Consider the following 22685-nt stretch of genomic DNA (forward strand, 5'->3'; position numbering starts at 1 on the left):
TGTGTGACTTGGTCTCATCCTCATGAAGCCATCACTGTCAGAACGTAGTGGATGAGGAAACTGAGGCCCAAGGTTGCCATCCACAGTGAGGCTGCAGGGGTGTGGCAGCGGGCCCCCGGGAAGGGAGAGTATGCACTGACCGCCGTGCGCTGAGTGTGGGGCGGCCCTGGGAAGGCTGCCGGCCCCTTGCATTGCTGGCTCCTTTGGGCCTCGACGCCAGCCCGGGAAGAAACCTCTGCATTTCCTAAGCGAGAAACCTGAGATGCAGAGAGTTTAAGAAGCTGGAAACAGCAGGAATGTAGCTGGAAAACGCTGGAAGACTCGGGATGTTTTAAGAACATCGCCCAGCGCCTGCCCTGCACGCCCCCCATAGCTCACAGGGCTCTGGCCCCCTTCTGCCACATCCCGAGCCCCCAGCAGCCTGGCCGGTCCTCGTGGCTTTAGGGCTCCCCTCGAAGGGCAGGAATAAGAGCGGCCTCAGCTGGGCTGACCGGGACGGGTGGATCCGCACCCCATGGCCCGGGATGAGGCTCAGTGGGCGGGAGAGCTGAGCGCCGGCTCGCAGGGCGGCTGGACGCAGCAGTCACTTTCACGAGGGCCCTGAGCCCCTCTATGCTCATGCATCACATGGCATTCCTACAAGAATGCAACCAGGGAATAGATCTTAAACAACTACTAGAATGTTCCACTATAAAAACCAGACATTGCAGCTTTCCTCCAATTCTCATTCAAGCCACCTCAACAGCCCCCCCCCATTATTGAGTTAAATAAATAGAATGTTCTTAATTACAAATTAGATAGTATCTGATTTAGTACTGAATTTTATCCTTGGTTGTGGTTAGTTTAATATATCACAATTTCTAAAGGTCCCCCCAAGAGAGCCTTGACTTCCAAAGGCATCTTCATCGCAGCGGCGTGGGACCCAGTGCTCTCGGAAGGGGAGAACGGTGACGACAGTCTGCCGGGCGTGCGTATCGGGCACCCTCTCTGGGAGAGCCCTGGGCTGGGTGATGACGAGAAGCCCCTTAAGAAACGTGTGTCCTGTGACAGAGAGACCTGGGCAGATGCTGGCGCGCCTGTGCTCATGGCCACACTCTTCCAGACAGCCAGAGGCGCAAACAGCCCGGGCGCCCGCCAGCAATGAACACACACACAAATGCAATAGAATAGCATTCAGCCTTAAAAAGCAAGGAAATTCCGACACATGGACAGCATGGATGGACCTCAAGGACATTATTCCAAGTGAAATGATCAGCTAGGGACAAGAGACAAATCCTGAGTGAGTCCACTTACGTGAGGCACCGAGAGCAGTCAGTTCACAGACAGAAAGGGGAACCGTGGTCGCCAGGGGCTGAGAAGGGGTTCAGTGTCCAACGGGGACGGAGCCTCAGTTCTGACAGATTACGAGTTCTGGGGACGGATGGCAGTGACGGCTGCACAGCCACGTGACTGCGCTTGACACCACAGAGCTGTATGCGTAACAATAACTAAAATGGTCCATTTTATATTGCATATATTTTACCACAGTAAAACACATTTTCAAACAGTAAAAAATAAGGAAACATGCATCCTCGTGGGGACAGTCCTGCAGGGGCCACACGGTGGCACGCTGTCATGCTTAAATGACGGGACGCGAGGCAGCCTGCTCCACGTTTGCCTGACGCGGGCTCGTCGTGTTTAAAAGCTCCATTTCTGCCTGTCCGGGGACATCAGCTTACGAGCTGCTGTCACACAGAGCTACTCAGAGGACAGCACTGAGCCTGGCTGAGCGTCACACACTGCAGGGTAGACGGTGACGCGGCGGCACTGGGGGATGAAAGGCGACTTGATGCCATCTGAGAACACCAGGGGGTGACCGGCCGGGACGGGTAAGACGGCAGTGGGGACGCCCCTGCCCTGGGCACATACCTAGGAAGGACTCGAGTGGTGGATGAGACCAACTCCTGGCGCTCTCTCAGAGAGAGAACTTACAAACATATGTGTTGAATCTGGGGGAGAAGCACGGTACACCAGGAGCACCCTCTGCAAACTGTAAGCAACTTGCAAACATAAGCCGCCCCCACAACCTTGTTCCAGAGCTGGGACTGCAGCCCGGACAATGAAATATTGTCTTAAAAAAAAAAAAACAAAAAAAACCTGGTGTGGGCAAGGCAAAGGCATTACTTGTAACCAAAATGTTTGTACCCCCATAATATTCAAAATTAAAAAAAACTGGTTCCAGCCTGTACAGATTAGTCTGAAATTGTCTGGACCCGAAGGCCAGGTATCTTCTTAGGAAGTTGAGGACATCTTCCCCCAGACTCCAGACCCCCACCGCTGCAGTCTTCTGGCCTCAGTGGTTCTGAGTCTGAGCGGCTGGCCCCGAGCCGGGCCCGGGTCCATAATGGTCCAGTGTTTCTCTGGAAAGATGCACCAGCTCCTTCTTGTCCTGCAGGAGGAGCCTCTGCAGGCCCCTGAGGTGTGGACACCAGGGTTCCTGTCCGGGCTGTCCGGGCCTGGCCACAGCAGAGGGCACCGCCAGCCACCTCAGCTGCGTCACCACCCCCAGACGAGCATGTTTATTTGAGGCTGGTCTTTGATGGAAACTGGCAACGGGGGCTGCCAATAGGATAAATATAGCAGTTTCTTCTTGCTGAGCTGTGCAAGCTCTGGACAGTGTGGTTTGGGGCAGAGGATTTGCATGCCTTTAGGAAGAAACAAAATCTACGGGGAAAAAAAGAAAATCCTTCCCAGATGGGTTGTGTGTTTTTAGTTTTCAAAGCACCTTCACAGCCCTTCCCCACTGTTTGTTGCATTTCCAAGTATTGAGAAGCAACAGGAGATGGTAGCTCTGTGCCTGGCAGCAGGGAGAGTGTGGTGACTCAGCAGACAGGGCTACCACCAGTGGGGCTCGCTGTCCCCAGGAGAGAGGAAAGCCACCATTTAATTACTTTGTTCCGAGGAAGAACAGTCTGATGGAAGAAGACCTGCTGGGGACGCAAATGTCAGGAGCTGGGGACCGATTGTCAGGGCTCAGGGAAGGTCTTGGGCAAAGACAGGAGCTGACCCTCGTGGCCTCTGCACCGGGCACGGCACTGCGTGTATTCTCATGGGTCAGATACTATCAGCAGAGAGTTTCATCTCCAGGCCATGCTGAGAACAAGCCGATGAGAGAGCCGTTGACCTCCCAGCATGACCACTCCCGGGCCGGGGCCTGTGGGCGGCTTGTCCCTGGGGTGCAGCCCTCACAAGCCTGTCCCTGCGTGCAGCATCCTCACCCACCTCTGCCGTCTTCTGGGGCCCATGTCCAGGGCTTGTGACTACAAGCCCAACCCTGCCATCCTCCCTGAAGGCAGACTTGTTCGCATGGGAAGGTGCCTCTTTAAATCCTGTTGGCCAGGCCACTTTTCAAAGGAGGAAATTGCAGGTCAGAGAGCTCGAAGGGCTTCTCAAAGACACAAAGAGCCATGTTTTGGGTCAGATCTTCAGACTCTAAAGACAACGCTCGTGCCACTGAGTGAGAAAAGCCAGGACTGCAGCAGCAGAAATCCAATTGCACCCTAGGAGACGAAGCTCCAGACACTGAGCGCCTCCCGGGAATCTCATCCTGTATCCGGCGCCCAAGCCAGCGAGAACGGCTCGGAAACGCCTGGTAAGTTCATAGCCCGTCTGTGGCACAAGACATACGTCTTTCTACTTGCAAATGGAACGGAGGGACTGGGAGAGAGGGAAAGGGAGAGCATAGAATGAACAGAGAGAGATCGGGACCAAGGTCGTATCAGGAAGAGAATGTGTGGGAATGCAGAGGAGAGGCAGAGGTATCTGACCCATAAAGGAGGGGGACGAGAGGTCCACGTGAAGAAGGACCAGTGGAAGCCGGGGAGGCCTGCAAGTTCTCAGTAATGGCCACCAGATGGCGGTGTCAACTGTGAGCAGTGCGGTTGCGGTCACGGTGAGACAGTGGCAAGAAGCCTCCAGGGTTGGGGGCCAAGAGGGGCAAGGAAACAGTGTGTCACCGTACATCCATATCTGTCAACTGACGAAACCCCAAACCCTGGATGAATAACCTCACCAACTTCTCTTCTAGCCAGTCACCTGCTGTCAGTGGTCAAGCTGGCAACCGTCTCCATCTTTACTCGGATATCTGGAATGAACCACGTGGATGGTAATCTGTATGAATTCCAATCTGTCAAAATAAAATAAATAAAATCTAAAAGGAACAAGGCCACCACGTTCCCTCCACTGGGGACAAAAGTGTGAAGAATTCCAGAATTTAGTGGGGCTTTGAGGTAAAGAACTTTTCTCTGCAATGTATCATTTTGCTCTTTATGCCACCCGGTAGGCATGCCAGAGTATCCTCTTCACCGCAGCGCTTATCCTAACTTCTGAATGGCCCAGGTTTCCTCTTGCTAGAACAAGGCTGTCTCCCGACCTGGTGGGAGGGAGAGCCTGGAGCTCCCAGGGTCTCCCTGCTTGATCACTATTTGAAACACCATCTGAAGTCCCTGAGCTGTCTTGGTTCCCAGGCAGCCTGTGGTTCCACTGTTTACTGCAGTCGCCGGGCGGGGCTGCCCAGGGTTGGGCAGGTGCTCTTGGCACCCGGCACCCTCCCAAGAAGAGGTCTGCATGCAGGTGGGTGTCTGTAGTCCAGGCAGGCCCCTGCCTCTGCCTCGTGGCAGACCCTGCCCTCCACAAGGGCTCTGTTGAGATGGACACTTCCTCCAAAAAGTCTGTTCTAACCTTTTCCTCTGTTCGGTTTCTCAGGTGCTTTGGAATTATTTCCTTTTTTGTTCTTATACCGAACCACAGTGGGAAGAGCACAGAATTGGCACTGGGTTTGAATTTGAATCCAGCTCTGAAACTTATAGTGTGGCCTTGAGCAAGTCACTTCTGATGACTCTGATGCTCATTTCTCTGAGCCACAAAGTAGCACTAATGCCACCTGCCTTTCAGAGCGGCCATGAAGCCCCCAGGCCGTGCCCTGTCCACAGTAACCATCACAGGATGTTTTTCCCTTTAACCGGGCTTCCTTGCTGGCCTGTAATCACTGTGTGAATTCAGTGTTGGACGTAGCAGGGCTCAGCAAAAAGTAGTGGAACTGAATGTTGCCCTCTGAAATGTGCCTTGAGTGAGCTGAGCTTACCGTGTGATGAAATCCCGTCCCCTGGCTGCTCCCCATCCGGCCCCCTGCCGAGGCTGGGGCACCCCTGCCCTCTGGGGCTGGGGGGCTGTGGACAAGGGCGAGGGCAAATGGAAAGGGGAGAGGAAACCCGAGTTCTGACCCCGAGGGCCCCACCTGAGGCTCTGTGACCCAGACTCTCCTTAAATCCTGTTCTGGTGTGCAAATGGCAGGGACTGGAAGGGGGCTTAGGTGGACAGCCTCTAGTGCCTCTTTTCATTACGACATTCTATGAAGGGGCTGTGTTCCTAGACACCCAGCCGTTATCTTCTGGTGCTTGGGGGCCTGCACTGCCACCGTGGGGTAGAGATAAAATCTGCCACTGCCCAGGGAAGCTGGCCTGGAGTCCCTCTCCCCTGCCCAGGGGTGGGCTCTATCTTCCCTTTGGGTGCCTCCCATTCGCATGTCAAACAATGACCACAAGGCCTTACCAATGGTGTCCCTGCCAGTGTAGACAGACGAACCCCAGCTGCCTCCTGAGGGCTGGAGCACTTCCCTTTCCACTGCCTCTGATGCAGGTTGCTCCAGAGCTGGCCACCCCTGTGCTGCCACAGGTGCTGCCACCAAAGCCGGCAGCTGTGTCCGTGAGCACCGGGGTGGGAGGACGGGGACCCTGCCTGGTCTTCCTGCTCCTCGGGCTCTGCTGAAGAGGGAAGTGCAGGCTGGCTGCCCGTGAGGACCTCACTAGTCCCCAGAGGCCTGCTCTCAGCTCGCCGTGGGCTCTGATGACCGTCACAGTCGCCACGGAGGCAAAGGCCCGTGCCCAGCACAGAGCGGCTGCTCCTGCAGTCGTGAAGCCCCATGGCACACTGGGCTGGGCTCCCAGAGTGGCAGCTCACAGTCACCAAGGCCTGAGCCGACGGCACAGGTGGGGAGTGGCAAGAGACGAGACCAGAAGGGCAGGCAGAGGCGTTTTAAAGAGTTGGAAACTGACCGTGAGAGGGGCTAGGGTGCAGCCACAGGGCACTCAGAACTGGGGACCACGAGAACCTGGGACCCCACGCGGGCGCTGGGAGGGGAAGGGGTGGAGGAGGTCCTGGCAGCCCCACCTTAGCTGAGCCCAGGACCAGCCCTGCCATAGGCCGGGGCTCCCCAGCCGGCAGGAGCGAGGGTGGGGGCAGGAGGCTTCCCAGGACCAGAGCTGGGCGGCAGGGTGGGGGTCTAGGGTTAGGATGCATTGGAGGGTGCAGGGCTGGCACATCCCTCTCTGTCGCCTTAGTTTCCTCTGCATCATCACGGTGCTCCCGGGGACCCTGGCAGGTAGGACCTGGGCATAGTGTCTCCAAGAGTCCATCTTTTGTAGATTATGGACCCCTTTTAGAAAACCGAAGAGAACATGGGACCATCACACACAACCCAAACTTCTGCACAGACACCCGGGTGTCGGTAGCTTCCCTAAAACCCTCCTGCAGACCCAGGAGTCACAGGAAGCCATCACAGCAGCTGGGCAGCTGCACTAAAGGCAACAGAGCGAGGGCCCTTCAGCCGCGGCCCCCACGAGGACACCTGCTGACGAGCTTTCTCCTCTTTGCTGATGGAGGACACTTGTAATCAAGTTTAATGTGGAAGAACAAGGTGCGTTTAACCAAAGCTGTAAACGTCTCTGATTCTATTCAAAACTGTAGGGTGCAGCCCATTCGCATTTAACAATCAGACACCAAATTGGTGTGACGCTACTCGAGCTGTGTTCATTGGAAATCAGGCACTGAGTCATCTCTCACCAATGGCAGCAGAAGATGCTGAAAGCCGCCACGGCCAACCCTCAGCCCCGCTCCGTGTGTTCATTAAGAGTCTTGTCCGTGTGGCCACCCTGCGGGAAGACCGGTATTGCTTTGGAAAATACGCTCAACAGAGCAGACACAGCTCAGCACCAAAGCCTGTTAGTTAGCCTTGTGCAGAAAAAGAAACCATTCTTTCAAAGTGAGAAGTGCATGATTAACTCAATGAGCAACGGCTCAGCCTCTCCTCCACCTGACCCCTCAGAGCTCACCCTGCTGAGCCCTTCCTCCTTCTGGACACTCCAGGCCCAGCTTTCCCCTGGCTCCCCACCCCTCTGATTGCTGCTGTCCTCTGACCTTCTCCGTCTCCTGGCCTGGCCTGGACCTGCCAGCTCGGGCACTCCCCACCGCTCAGGCCTAGCATGTCCCTTCCTCACTGGACGGCTTCTCCCCGGGGGGTCTTGCCTGCTCTCAGGCTCCAGCTGTGTCCCCTACACAGAGTGCGCCCCCTTCCCACAGTGAGCTCTGGACCCACATTTCCAACAGGTTGCATCCTTGCTACTCACGTGCAGCCCGGGGACCAGACGCATGGCCATGCCCTGGGAGCAGGTGAGGAACTCAGAATCCCAGGTCCCACGCCAGACCTCCTGAACCAGGCTCTCCATTTTTACAAGATTCCATGTGATTTGGGCACACATTGAAGTCTAGGGAGCTCTAGTCCGCGTGCCCATCTGCCTGGACACCCCACTGCAACCCAAGCTCAACACGGCCATGCTGAATGCAGACTCACCCCCCAAACCATGAGTTTCTGCTTCATTTTCCTTCCCGACGAACAGCTTCTGACCCGTGTGTGGGTGGGGTTGTGGTCCGGGTTGGGGCCAATGTCTCCACCTCTGTGGCTGCCTCACCTTATAATGGGCTACAAATGACACAGAGCTGGGTCACCCTCTGACCTGTCTCCTGGGCCAGGGGACCTGGAAAGACACCAGCTCCACGTGGAAGCCCAAGCACTGGCCGACACAAAACAGCTCCCTCCGACATGGACGTGGCGTGGCTTGCAGCTCACCTGTGCCCTTCCTTCCCCTGCTGCTGCCAGCGCCTCCCAGCCCTGCCCCCACCCTGCTGGTGTCCCTGTCCAAGCCGAGGGCTCACTGAGAAAGGTGCCTTCAGAGCCAAGGGAGGGGCCGCTCAGGCAGCAGGGCACAGAGCACAGCAGGAGCTCAGGGTCCCAAGTACAGCCGCTGGGTGTGGCCCCGGGGCTCCCTGGGTAATGACAGCCAGTGTAAGTTTTTTTTCTTCCTGTGCTGAGAAACAACTTTGACGCATACTGTATTCTAATTTTTCCTGTTGTAATCTAGCTTGAGCAAAACCAGGATTAAAATAGTAGAATAATGAAGTCGTTTATGGGATTAAAAGAAGATCTGAAGGGAAGAGAAGAGTCGGGGGGATTCTAGGGTCCTGGGGCTGGGATCCTGTGCTTCTAGAACAGTCTCCTCCCTGCTTCTCACTCTGCGTCTGTTGTTTCCCAAGGCTTCTCTGCTCGGCAGGAGACAGGGTGTAGGCAGATCTAACTTGTGCCATCCCAGCTTTGCCACCCAAGGGAATCTTTCTTTCCCAAGGACTGTGCTTAGCCCAGAAGGCCACGTATGTGCTTTGGGCCACGTGTGTGTGAGCCCCATTCTCCACCCAGCCCGGGTTACAGTCACACACATCAGAGGTCAAGTGACACACAAGGACACGAGTCCGTAACAGCAAGTGAGTCTTTGGGCTTATGGATTGCGAGCTGACCCACACAATTGTGTGTTCAAGTGCATTCAAGAGTACACAGTGGCCGGGTCGCTTTCACTTCTGTTAGGAGCGGGAGGTAGGTCTGGCTTTTTCTTATGTTCCCTGTGAGCTAACAGAGCCACCCTGCTTTAGTGAAGAGGGACCCTGGAGGAACCCAGCCATCTCTCCTTCCCTCTGCTGCTCCAGTCCAGGCCTTGGGGCTTTGCTGGGCCAGGTAGTTCCACTCGGGCGGACACCCCGCTACACCCCCTTACTTCCCGAGACAACGCCGTGCCAGCCATGGCTGAGGCCGAAATTCACCCCCAGTCTGATGGTGCCTGCTCTCTGCCTCTAAGAAGGTGCTGCATTCTGAGCAGTGGGCTCATATTCACTTTAACTTCATTTAAACGTAAAGGCAGGTGTCCATTATGAAAACTACTCACATGTGTTCATAGCTGCTCCCACGGATGCCTTATAGTAAAACCAAATCAAAGGAATTTTCCTGACTTCCATCTCAGTGATATGTTTCCCCTTGCTCATCTTCAGAAACGTCAGTGCACGGCTAGTGTCCATTTGACAGAGAATGGATGAGCAGCCACATTTCTTAAGCTTCCTATGGCAACACTGTCAAGGTTTATCACCTTAAACAAGCCCCAGGCACAGACCGTGCGCTGCTTCCCGCCTGGAGCAGTGCGTGGATGGTTTCCCTCCGGAGCTCGCAGTGGGACGAGCCCTGCGTGGACGCTGTCCACAGCTCCCATGGCTCCCTTGGTGGCATTTGCAGGAGGAGGGGAGCCGGCAGGTCCCCACTGGCACAACTGGGTGTGGACTCGTGCAGCTGTGACCAGAGTTTGGGAGAAAGAAGGTGAAATGAATCTACAACCATGATGGGTTAAACTCTTCAAAGTGTGTATTTTCTTAGTGGAATGTGTTCACTTCATACATCATGGCCCTAAGCTCTCCATGGATTCAAGGAGGGTGGGTTGAGGGTGATCTAATTTCATTTCCATTCTGCAGAGGCCCATAGGCGTTGGAAGTTACTGCCTCCTGCCCCGTTGCCCTCTCCCCACCATCTCATCTTCATGCACCCCACTCTCCCTCCCTCTTGGCACCTCAGGCCCCATTAGCCCACATGGGTCTTTGTGCAAATTAGGAAATCACTGTCTGCCCTCAAAACACTATACAACCATCTGCAGGACATTGCCATGACAGAATGAAAACATCCCTGGGGTAACTGTGTTATGAATGGTGCACTAACCCTAAATTCTCCCCTCCCAGAGAAATGCTCAGTGAGTTTTTCCAAATGCTTCCTCAAAAGCTGTGTGGTTTATTCACACCTTTGAGATCTAGCAGAGGGAGGAGGTGAGAGGCAGGTGTCGTCCAGGAAGGGTGCACCTCCACCCTGCAAAGGCAGGTCATTCCTGCCTCCAGGAAATCAACATCTGCTTCCAATTTGGGATCTTTCCAGTAAAAAATGAGAGCCCTCATAAGCTATCATGAGTCTTCGGGAGCATAAAGCAATGCTAAAGGGCTAAGTTTGTGGCAAATGCTCAGCTTTTTTTTAACTGATTGCAATGAGAGCCTTATATAGCATAGAAACTTTCATCTTGAAAGTGCAGACTGGCTTTAGCATGAATGTCAACACAGAGCATCTGTGTGGCAGTCTGTAGTTTCCAAAACCTGGCAATATTCCTCATCCCATTTTACCCTCGGTAATTCTATGAGAGGTTAGGTCACCTTTACACACACATGGAGTCTGAGGCCATCAGGGGATAAGGAAGCAGACCAAGGTAATGTGGCTGTATACAAGGTTACAACTCACCCCCAAGCTGTGCTTAAAATAGTTAATTTGTCATATATACATGGTCCATTACATAGTCAAACAGTTTCTATAGTGTGTAGTAAGTAGCCACCCAGAGCACACTCACACATCAAGGAATGTCCTTAGCAACACAGGCGACAGGATGACTCTTCCAGAACGGATCCCGCTCCAGTGAGTCTGAGATTCAGGGATGTCATACAGGCCCACAGAGCACTTTCCCCACGTGCCCAGCCCCCACCCAAGCCCATCAGCATTCACATGCAAGGTTGTGACGGGCAAGGCGCTTGGCAAGAGTAGGGTTTCCGGAAGACATTTTCCCACCTCAGCTTGCACTTCCCACCCTCCTGCCCTGAGGGGGTCCTGGCAGCGGACTTGGTTCTCACAGAGTGGGCATTCAGTCAGGGCCACCTGAGCTTGCACACCGTGAGGGGCCAGCTGCTCCAGGGTGTCAGTGGCTGGCCAAGGCCTCTGCTCCTTTGAAAAAGAGTAAGAACTCTTGGAGAATGTGTCTACATCAGTACAGGTCCACCCTGCTGAAGGGATGGCAGCCCTCTAGAAGGGTGTTCTGCTGGTCCTGAGGCCTCAGGGAATCCCAGGTGGGCAGCCAGGCACGTGGCATTCAGAGACAGACCCCAGACTTCCCCACAATCTGCCCTCTGTCCTTGAATCTCCAGGGTCAGTGCACCTATTTAAAACAAGAGATGCCGTCCCACCGTACGCGGCTTGCAGTCGGCAGTCTGCCGCAGTCTGGGGGCCTAGCAATGTCAGCTGGTCCTTGGGAAACCAATCGCCACGTGTCTGCCACCTCACACTGCGGCCTGTAGTGACGCTTCCGCTAGCTGTACACTGCGAGCTTCTATCACGGATACAGGAAGGGCAGAAGAGTAGAATTATGATTTACAAAAGATATTTAAAAAGTAAAACCCAGGGAAAGAAGAAGAAAAGGTGAAGGGATTTGGCTCAGCAGAAAATCTCCTTGGGCGCCCTCAGAATCAGTCCTGGCACCGCGGGGCTCGGGCCCAGAAACACTTTGCCCTGGGAGATTTGTCCAAGGGCTGTGGCCCCTGTTCCTTCGTGGGGAGCAGCCTCGTACCTCTTGGTGAAGGCACCTGGAATGCCGCTGGAAAGGGGCTCCCCAGCACTCAGAAGGCACAAGTGAAAATACAGAAATAAGGGCCTTGTCTCCAAGGTTCCATGAATCACTGGGTGGCAGGTACGGAACAGAACCACAGAAGAGGAGCTGGCGTTACAGCTTGTTCTCCTCGAAGAGGATCTGGGCATACACTGTGCTGGTGGGGAGGCCTTTGGCTGCCTGGTGGGGCTTGATCAGCTCCAGCTCAGCGTAGGTCAAGTTTTCCTCGGCTATCTTTGGCTGTAAAAGAAAAAACACAACACAACTGTAGCTGATTACAGAGAGTTCTACACCACACACTCATTGGTCAAGAGTACAATTTCATAGCATTTTAGGGATTCAAAGGGAACAAGTGGAAAAACGTTTAAAAGGATATATAAAACCCAATAACATAGTTAATAAGGTAGATCTCATTGTCTCATATAGAACTCTATGCCCTGTAAAGAGACACTATGATTTATTTTCAAGTTGACATGGAACACTCACCAAAAAAATGATTAAACACCAGGCCACGTAGAAAACTTTAATGCTGAAAAGTAAAAATAATGTAACTAACGGTCTCTGATCAAAAGAGAAATGTAAAGATGGAGATAGAAACAAAAGATCCTAGAAATTAATAACAAAACTAGCATGCTACCACCTAGATATTTTTGTAAGTGACTTAACCTGTATCAAACTAAACTTTCAGAGTATCTTGGAAACAAGGCTGAGGAAGACATGCCTTGCCAGAGCCTAAGGAATGTGGTCGAAGTGCTCAGAGAGACAATGGACAGCTGTAAACACTTAGGACGCAGGAATTACAGGGACCAAGCATCCAACTCAGAAAGTTAGAAAAAGAAGAACAAAATAAATGAAAGAAAAGTAGAAGGAAGAACTCAGTAAAAATAAAACCAGACTGCATGAGTCAGAAAACAGAAAAATAGCAGAGTATCTAAAAGCTGGTGCTTGGAAAACAACAAAAAGACAAATAAACTGAAAAATAAATTAATCAAAGAAAAAGGCATAAGTGAATAAAATGGAAAATGGAGAAAGGGATATAATGTAAGCGAAGAATTTTTTTTTAATTTTAAGAAGAATAACATTCTCAAATTATTGAAAAAAATTTTGAAATATAAGCTCAAATAGGTAATATTCTAGAAAATATAAATTACAAACAATAACTCCAAGAAATTTGAATGTACTAATTGCCATCACAAAAAGAAAGAGAAAGATAGAGAGAGAGGAAGGAAGGAGTGGAAAGAGGAAGGAAGGGAGGGAGGGAAGGAGGGTTAAAAAGTTCTTTCTCAAAAGCACCAGGCCAGCAGTTTCATAGGAAAATTTCTAAAAGCAATTCCTTAGGGAAGAGATAATTTCAATGCAATTAAGCTGGTCCAGAGCATAAAAAAGGAAGAAAGACCTCACATATTTCAGAATAACATCATTTATTTATGTAAATGTTAAGTCAAATTTACTCAGAGAAAATGAAGAAGTACATCAAAAGATTGATAGTCATATTCAAGTCGATTTTATTCCAAGAATGCAAGGATGGCTCAATATTAGGAAAAAAATCATAGTAGTAATAGATCAAAAGAGAAAAACCATATGATTATCTTTACAGATTCTGGAAAGGCATTTAATAAAATTAAAAACACATTTTTACTAAAAACAATTTTCGAATAAAGTAGTCATGGATGTATATTTTCTTAATGTGATTAAGACACTATTAAAATAAAGAATAACTGGTGATCCAACTCTAGTGATAGTAAACACATAAAGCTGAAATAATTTAAATCCTGCAGTATTGGCAGATAAATAGATATGTATACCAGTGGGACTGGAAAGTCTAGAAATTAATAATTAACCTAAATATAATTTTTCAATAAATGCCGTTTGGATACTTGGACAGCCATTTGAGAAAAAAAATTAAATCACATCCTTATATCATTTATTACACTCAGGCAAATTTCACATGAATTAAAAATTTTAATGTGGAAAATAAACCCATGAAAGTACTGGAAAAACGTGTGGGGAGTTTTTAAAAATAATCTCAGATTTTTAAATAAATATTTATGTAATACTTTAATTTTAAAGTATAACACAAAATCCAGAAGCAATAGAAAAAAGATGTGGACATTTTCATATTACATATGGGAAAATATTCTCTCTATATAGTCAAAAGACAATTGAAAAATAGGGAAAATATTTGCATCTCATATTAAAAGGCCTTATAATTTAACAAGATAATTACCAGCAATCCATTAGAAAATTAAGCAAAGGATAACAGACAGGACCAGCTAGTTCACAGGAAAGGAAATGCACGTGGCTCTGCCACAGATGAAATGAGACTCAATCTCTCATGCCTAGAGAACTGTGACCTAAAATCACACTTAAAACATCATTTTTTGTCTTTCAAGTTGCCAAACATTAAAAAAAAAAAGGTTGACAGAAAAACAGGTCCTCTCATATATTGTTGGTGGAATGTTTCTTGGTACAAGCAAAAAACAGGAAAACACTGGAACAGACATCAATAGGAGACTGGGGCGTTTGCTCAATGGACTACATGGTACAGTCTTTAAGAAGGTGACGGAGCTGTGTGAGTACTGTATGTTTCACTATCATTTGTGTAAATACTGGTGCATGTGGGTATGTGAATAAATGCATGTATGCATATTTTACTTACTTAGAAAACCCTGGGAACCTTTGGAACCCGTTTAGGAAATGGAGAACCCATTAACCATGGCTCCCTCTAGGGAAGTAACCTGGCTGGCTGGAGGGAGGCTCACCCTCGATTGTGTACATTTGTTCATATCTTGAATTTTGTAGTAGGCACGTGTATCCAAACAATACATTAATTAATTTTAATTTATAACTAGAAAAACAAAAGTTGGTCATTAATCTATAGAAATCTATGGAAAAACCTGTGGGGAGTTTTTAAAAATAATGTCAGATTTTTAAATAAATATTTATGTAATATTTTAATTTTAAAGTATAACACAAAATCCAGACACAAAAGAAAAAAGATGTGGACATTTTCATATTACATATGTCATGTAGTCAGTTTCGTTTAAGCAGTCCTGCTCTCTATAATCTAGGATGTTAGACTTAGGGTTTTTTCTTTGTGCCTTTGGTTTTGTTATTGTTTAAAGTTTTGCTTTTTTAAAAAAAAATTGTGTCTACATCTTGGTTATCTTGTGGAAATTCAGAACAAATAAACTGTTAACAGTCAGTTTAAGTTACTTAAAAAGAATGCCAAAAGTAAAATGCCTCTTTTCTTTTGAAATAAAGCACCCTCAAAGGGACAGGAAGCAAGAGACCGAGTGTATAAAGAACTCCTTGAAGCCAGCACCTCTGGGCCAGGTGACTGCCACGTGACCTGCACAAACTGCCTAGCGTTTTTCAGTTTCAAAGTTCAGGACATCTATAGGAATGAGAATCTTCTGCTTGTCTTTTGACACCAGAAGTCTTTATAATGCTCCTTAGTCATCCATATCTTACCAGGCAACAAAAACCCTGTTTACATCCTTGCCTTTCGGTTTAATCACATTTCCCGTTATAACGGTTCTGTTTAGAAATGCCATGTGTCCTCAAATAAGCACACAAAACCCAGCTCATGTAAATTTTAGAACCAAGATTTATGAAATCATATTGTCCAGGTGTTTTATTACATTACCTTGAAATTGCATTGTTTTCTAGTGTAGATTATCTGTTTATTCTTAAGTTATTCCATTACGTTTGGATATGAAAAATAACACTAGCTTTCTCAATACCAGGTCACCAGGCTGGCTTGGCTGATGTGTTGTTTTCATACATTTTTATGATGTTCCTATAGTAAACATAATTTAATAAAGGCAAAGCACACTAAATAAATAATTGCATCTAGAAAAGCAATAAAAACAAATAAAATTAGTACTTTCATAAGTGGAAAATGTACTTCAATTACTGCTACAAGCAACAACCCACCATAAAATGTGTAGAATCATTTCCCTTATGCATATTTCTGGAATATAATAATTTGATTGAAGATATGAGGCAGCACACAGGAGGCTCGGAATTGTGAAGTATATACAGTTTCCAAGAGAAGACGCATAATATCAGTCCTTGGCATCTTTAAAGAACCTATTGTTTTCCTGGCACACACACTTGGCTATCACCATCATCCATGTGCTTAATTACATTTCCCAGCTTGTTTAACTGGAAATAAATTCCTAATGGCCAATAAAAGGGGGCAAATGTGTACTCCTCACTGGTTTTCACCGAGACACCTTTCTTTGCACTGACATGTCAGTGGAAGGCTCAGGTGCATCTGAGAAGTAGCTTAGAGAAAATCCTTGGCAAATCAGTGAGACCAGAGGAGACTACGGAACTGGTAGTAGAGCCAGGAGCCAGGAGCAGGATGCAGGGGCTGAAGCAGGTGGCTGCAATGGGGCAGAGCCAGGTGAGGGCCACACCTTTATTTCAGGCGATACAATTTCACTCCAGTCTGGATTAGACAAACCCAACCACTAACCAGGATTTAAGCTAAGGAGTCACTCCCGTGTCTACGGCAGTTCAAGAACTGCAGGGGACTGAGTGGTCTCTGGAGATGAGTCAGGAAGCACTTATGCTTACTCCCCTACAGCAGCTGGCCCTCAAAATGACCCTCTTCAAGTGCCCCCAGCTCTGACGACTCCCAGGGGTGCAGGAAGTATAGACGGATTCAAGCAGTAGGATTGAGAGGACAGACTTCAATAATGTCAACTGTCTGTTCACAAACTCTCTCACCACAACTTCAGATCCCACTGAAAGCATTAAGGAAACTCCACGAGGAGGATTTCCAGGCCTCAGACCCAAGCTTTACATTCATATCCAGATACCCACTGGCACACAGGCGGCAGAGGTGAGCCAACTGCTGGAATGTCCTGGTAGGTCCCTTAGAAAAAGCCCTAGAACTTTCTAAATATGTGAGTAGCAACCTGGCCATTTCCCCTCTCCCAGGACTGTTTGGTTTTACTTTCCTTTGCCTCTCCCCAGCCTGCAGAGGCTCCTGGTCAGATTCTCTTTCTAGTCCTCAGGTAAAGGCTGGGCAGTTGCTGTGTTCAACTACTCGCTATCCATACGTCCCAAAGCCCTTGTTTTATGTTCCTTTAATCTCACTTTTCATATATTTCCTACCAGTTAGCAAAACTCCACTGCTACGTTTGGAGGGATTCTATGAGCAAGAGGGGTTCGAGGGTCAGGTACAGACAGACACTGATGCATCAAAGCAGGCCGGGATGAAAGGGAACGTGTTCATGGAGGAGAGGTGAGGACAGTGCCCCGAGCCCACCGTCCGGAGCTGGCTGCAGACCCTGGGTGCAGGAGGAAATCGGACTTCAGTTCAAATGTCAGCTGTGTGACCTCGGGCTAGTCCCATCGCTGGTGCTCAGGGGTGATGAGACCACTAATGCTTTGTTGGACGATGATGAGGACTCGAACGAGAGGTGTGTGAACACCGTGGCACAGAGCCTGCGCCGAAAAAGCTGCTGAGCACGTGAGGCTGAGGAGAGGGATGTTTCGGCAGCATCTCCTCTCTGGAGTCAGCCGCCCGCTTGCGCATGCTCTGAATGCCTCCCAGGTTAACAGGGACTATGTGCACCGTGTAGCCTTGCATGTCTTTTACAGGTAAGGAACAGATTCTAGGAAATTAGTCCCTATGGGTGGAATTATGTGCCCCCCAATTCCTACGCTGAAGCCCTAACCCCAGTACCTCAGAACGTGCCTGTATTTGGAGACAAGACCCTCAGAAAGCTGACTGAGTTAAGATGGGGCTGTCAGGGTGAGTCCTAAGCCAATACGACTGGCATCCTTATAAGAAGGGGACATTAGGACACAGACATGCACAGAGGAAAGACCACGTGAGGACACGGAGAAGGTGACCGCCTACAAGCCAAGCAGAGAGGCCTCAGGAGAAACCGCCCCTGCTGACACCCTGATCTCAGACTTCCAGCCTGTGCGACGACACATTTCTGTGTGTAAGCCCCCGTCTGCGGCAGCTTATTAGGGCACCCCAGCAGGCTAATCCATCAGTCAAGGTGGGGACAGAAGGGAATGGAAGACGAGGAAACAGGCTCCCTCGGGGGAGAGAAAATGAAGTATCTGATGCGGTGGGTGGATACAAGAGACCGACGCGTTTGTCAGCCGCAGGGGAGAGCCAGCCCTGAGAGGGCGGGCAGGGACTGAGGGCCGATGGGTTTACCCCATTCAGTGAGGGGCAAGGCCGGAGTAGAGGGGTTCCAGGATGCCCCCCGAAATACATACCACCCACCACCCACCCCAGCGGCCGGCCCTCTGTGCCTGGGCCTTGGCCTTGATCCGGGCTGAGATGGACCTAGCTGTGCCCACCACGCCCACCACCAGCATTTAGGAGAGGGGGCAGTGGGGGCTCAGCCTGGCTCCGGCGTGAGAGGGACGCTAGCGGAGGCTGGGACGGAGGCCCGGGAGTGAGGAGCCCAGCCGCCAGGGGAGCCGCACACAGGCCTGCTGAACTGGACCTGAGGCGGGGACACAACCCACTGTCACCCTTTACAGCCGAGCACACGGAGGCCCCGAGCGAGGAGGGTCAGCGGTGCTCAGCCAGCGTGTTTTTGCCCCGACCCTTGTGCTCCCACCTGCCACTCCACAGCCCTCTCGGAGGCCACTTTTCTTTTGTTGCCGCCCCTCGTGCTGGGGACACAAGAGGAAGCCAAACAGGACACAGAAGCAGCCACACTTCGGGAAGAGGTGGGTCTGAGGTTTGGGACATGCTGGGTAGAAGACACAAAATGCCCACGGCACGGGGCTTCCGGCCCAGGGAAGCGATTGCACCCAGACCTCCGTGGGTAAGGCCTCTTGTTTCTTCCAATGAAAAACAAATGGACCAGTTCTTAAGACCTTGGGGCAATGAGAATGAAAGACAAGGCCAACCTGCTCAAGACAGTGAAGAAGAAAGAGGGGCCTAGTATCTGTGGCCTCAGGGAACCACTGGCCCTGGCTGGACCTGGGGACTCCAGGTTTAGGTGACTCCTTAGTGACACCTCCTTGAAACTCACCCCATGCTCACCTCGGCCAAGATGTTCTGTAGGGTGCAGAGCTGTTCCCACTGCAATGGGGAGCTCCCCTGTAATTGTCTATTAAGAAGGGGCACCTTTTCTAAACCTACACACAGGTGCCATATGTACCGGCAGTGGCCCAGGCCTATGCCCAGATATCTTGTTCTAAAAGACAGATAAAGACCACTCTGTTTCAAGATCAAGTGAAATATTTAAACCAAGGTTTGGGGGATTCCCACTCCTGGGCTAAGCAGAAGTGACAATGGTGGGAGGCAGTGGCATTTAACCTCGGAGTAGCTCTTGGCAATGGTGGCAGCCTGCTGCTTGCTGCTCTTGTCACAGAAGAGGGGGCCCAGCCCGCTGGGGGAGTGGGAAGGCAGAGCTCAGGGCGTGGGCGTGAACAAGGGCAGGCCTGGGCCAGAGTTTGTTCCTTCCCAGCAGAGGAACCTGCCAATACCTGCCTCGAGGGTCTTTCTGACCATTGTTTGAACATCAGAGAGGTCCTCTAGCAATAAATGCTGCAGTTGCAAAACCCCAAGGGAAGGTGTTTCCTTACTCTGGACATCCTGTGACTGCTGAAAGCACCAAGGATTATGCTATGGATGCAACGTGGTCCACGTGGTCTGCTCCCAGCCTCCCTTCCAGCTCCCCTCTGAAACTCCCCGAACAGGCGAGGGGGGTTGGGTTTCTGTTTGAGGGGACAGCCTCCGCGCGGAGTTCTCTCCCCCTCGCACACAAGGTGGACCTCTAGTCCTTCGGGACCCGGCCAGGTCCTCTGTGTGACCTCCCTGACACCGTGAATGACCACGCCCACCTCCACAAACTGCTCCTGTGACATCCTCCGGTATTGTTCTCAGAGCTGCTGGAATTCTGCCTCTCTTTCTCTAATCACCATTATCGTCCTCACAGAACTGCTCACTGATCAACAAAGGAAGTAATTTTATAATAAATGATTATGAATCAATTGATTTATATTATAAAATCTAAGCATGTTCTCAAGTAAGTGCAAGGCCTGCCGAGCTGCGGGCCTGTTCACAGACGCGTGCCACACACGTGTGCACACTCAGTCCTGGGAACTCAGTTCCACTCATGCCTCCTGCTATGTCTTCCAGTGACATAAAGGAGGTTTTTTAAAAATATATATATTTTTAAATAACACGGGGTAAAACTGACATTTTAGGTGTACAGTTTTACGCCTGCTAATGCACGTGCAGATCTCCATACCCACCATCACAATCAGGACACAGGACAGGGCCACGGCCCCGGCACGCCACCCCGCTGCAGTCACAGCTTCCCTCCAGCCCTAGCCCGGGGCCGCCATAAATCTACTTTCTGCCACGGTGGCTCTGTCTCCCAGACGAGGTCACATACAAAGAACCATATGGCGCGCATTCTTTGGGGCTTGGCTTTTTTTACTCGGCATAATTCCCTCAAGATCCACCCACGCTGCTGCGTGTCTCAATAGTGTGTCTCTCTTGTTGCTGTGCGTGTTCCGTGGGGTTCCACGTGCCACAGTGAGCTCAGCGTTCACCTGCGGAACGACGCGTGGGTTGCTTCAAGTGTTGGCGATTACGAATACAGTTGTTACGGACGCTCGTGTAGAGGTTTCTGTGTGATGTTTCATTCCTCCAGAGCACCTACCCGGGAGCGGTTTGCCGGCCACACGGCAACCGCCGTTTAACTTCATAAGAAACTGCGGAGCCGTCTTGCCCAAGTGCCCCACTTGGTCCTCCACCTGCCAAGGCTGAGAGTTTCAATGCTCTGCATCCTTGTCAGCACTTATTTTTTTCTCCTAGTCATTCTACTAGGAGTTAGTGGCACAATAAATACCTTTTCTCTGTCCTTAAGGAACTTTCCAATCTTTGGCTTGAACGCAAGTGCTCACTGATGGCCGCTGGGCCAGATCAAATCCTCACGTAGCACAGCTTCCCCTCAGAAGAAGTAGGAAAGGATCATCACACAGACCACTGCTCCAATGCAGTGATGAAACTTCCAGGCTCCAGGTGTCACAAAGTGAGTGTGCAAGTTGCACGTTTTAGAGATTGCAGTGGCATCTGTAGCATCCACCACCCACCCGTTCTACCAATGGTGATGAGCTGCGAGGGCAGGTAACAGCCTCCGGGCTGGCTCACCTACCTCTAATGCCAGCCCTTCCTTCCCCCAGGTGTAGAGGGATGATCACGGAAAGCATGTCCACGGGGAAGGAATTACTTGATTTGGCTAACACTAGAAAAGTCAGCCCCAAGGAATTCAGAAGTTGTGCATCTCTTTGGAACACAACATATTTCAAGCTCCTAATGGCTAGTTTCTGAGTATTTCATTTTTTAGATGTATTTCCATGATTCAAGCTGGAAGTTAATATTCCTACCGAGAGACAGAGATAGAGGGAGAGAGAGAGAGAGAGAGAGAAACGTGTGTTTAACAATCTCTTATGCAGACACTTTTTCATAGAGAACAAAGTTGGATGTGCAACTTAAATTAAGTTGCAGGAATAAAAGAAAAATGCAATTGCAGCCACTGCAAGTTCTCCAATGTCAAAAGTTCAATTGGGTAATACCATTATCATGGCAACAGATCGATAACCAGGACTTGGAATGTTTATGCTAACGTCACCTTAGAGTTAAAAAATGTGACTACAGTTCTACAGAGTTGCACTATTAGGAATCTATTTACCCAGGAGAGAATTACAAATTATCAGGGGCAGACTGCCTCTTCTCCCTTCAAGATAAGTGCTCATTTTTCATTCAACAGAGGCGTAACTGGTAAAACAAACTCTCTGCTCACATCACTGCACATATGACCATGGCCACCAAGGAGGTCGAGGTTGTGTATTCAAAGCTCTATTCGACAGATGCTCCTCAGTGAGCTAGCTGGAAACTCAGGAAAGAAAAGCATGCCATAGTCCCTATCCGTCTGTTAGAACCAACACGCCTTGGAGGTGAACCTCAGTTTTGGGTTCCACGGGTTTGCCATCTCCCAAACTTAGACATATTATGAAAAGAGACTGTAGGGTTATCTGAAGTGCAAGTTAAAAAAAAAAAAGAATCAAAGCAAACAAAAGAAACAGTAATACCTTTCCAAGCCAGAGGTATTAAACGAGAGAGCAAAGGACATACTCCGTAAGTGGCTTTGGGAGGCAGCAGAGTGTGGTGGCTGAGAATTGGTCCTTCTGAGAACAGAACCCAGCAAATGTGAACTAATTTTCACCATCTCGGTCCATCTCCACGTCAGCCCTGTGAGGTGGGTCCAATGATCATGCCCACCTCACAGATCAGCACACACGCTCTAACTGTTCAAGGTTCCCGGGTTGCCGGGTGAGTCCAGATTCAGAGCCAGTGGGTCCTGCTCGGGGTGTTTGTGGCCAGCACGCAGCATTTACAAGTGCACGGCCAGAGGCAGTGACCATGCTGTGAAGCGAGCACAGCATCAGGGGAGCCAGACGGGCAGATGGCTGTCCCTCTCCCCAGAGGCCACGCCCCAGATCCCAGCAGGGAAAACGGTGACGTGTCATTGGCACAATCACACGCAGCTTGGAACAGGCCCACACCATGCAGTGGGCAGCGTGAGCTCCACCTGCAAGGGGAGGGGGGCTGGCCCCATCCTCATCTGAGGCAGAGGCCCTGGCTTGGTGTGGACAGACACAAGACTTGAGGCCACAGAACCCAGGACTTCGCAAGGTAGACACATGGGCTGTCACTGACAGGAGAGGATAATAGAGGGGAGGAAAGAATCCTGCAGGAACGCCCTCAGGTGGCCTGCGCCTCTGTGACAGTCTCACCCCAGGTCCTCAGTGCACCTGTGACTGGCATGGGACGCAGGCGCCAAGGCCGTGGGCTCTGCTTTGGTCAGGAAGTGTATGGGGTGGCAACAGACCCCAGGCGGGAGCTGTCTGCTAGATGGAAACGTGAAGCTGAGTGTGGAATGAGCTAGAACCGAAGAGGTCCAGGGGAATTTGCTGAGGGAACTACTGGAGCCAAACACCAGGTCTACTCTCACCACCTCCTGCAGCGGAGGCCCCAGGTCTGGCTCTCACAGCATAGCTCATACCAGAATCCTCACTCAG

The 22685-nt window shown here is 50.3% G+C and overlaps 1 protein-coding gene across 1 annotated transcript in view; it reads right to left on the reverse strand.

Moving 5' to 3' along the window:
• Nucleotides 1–10142: 10142 nt before the first annotated feature.
• VSTM4 (V-set and transmembrane domain containing 4) overlaps nucleotides 10143–22685 on the reverse strand; it is a 92211-nt gene continuing 79668 nt past the window's right edge. Inside the window, exon 8 of the mRNA XM_069460622.1 lies at nucleotides 10143–11837. Coding sequence (XP_069316723.1) covers nucleotides 11712–11837 — 126 coding nt within the window. The 3' untranslated portion in view covers nucleotides 10143–11711. The remainder of the gene's footprint in view (nucleotides 11838–22685) is intronic.

Source organism: Eulemur rufifrons, chromosome 28 (genome assembly GCF_041146395.1).
Source record: "Eulemur rufifrons isolate Redbay chromosome 28, OSU_ERuf_1, whole genome shotgun sequence".
NCBI lineage: Eukaryota > Metazoa > Chordata > Mammalia > Primates > Lemuridae > Eulemur > Eulemur rufifrons.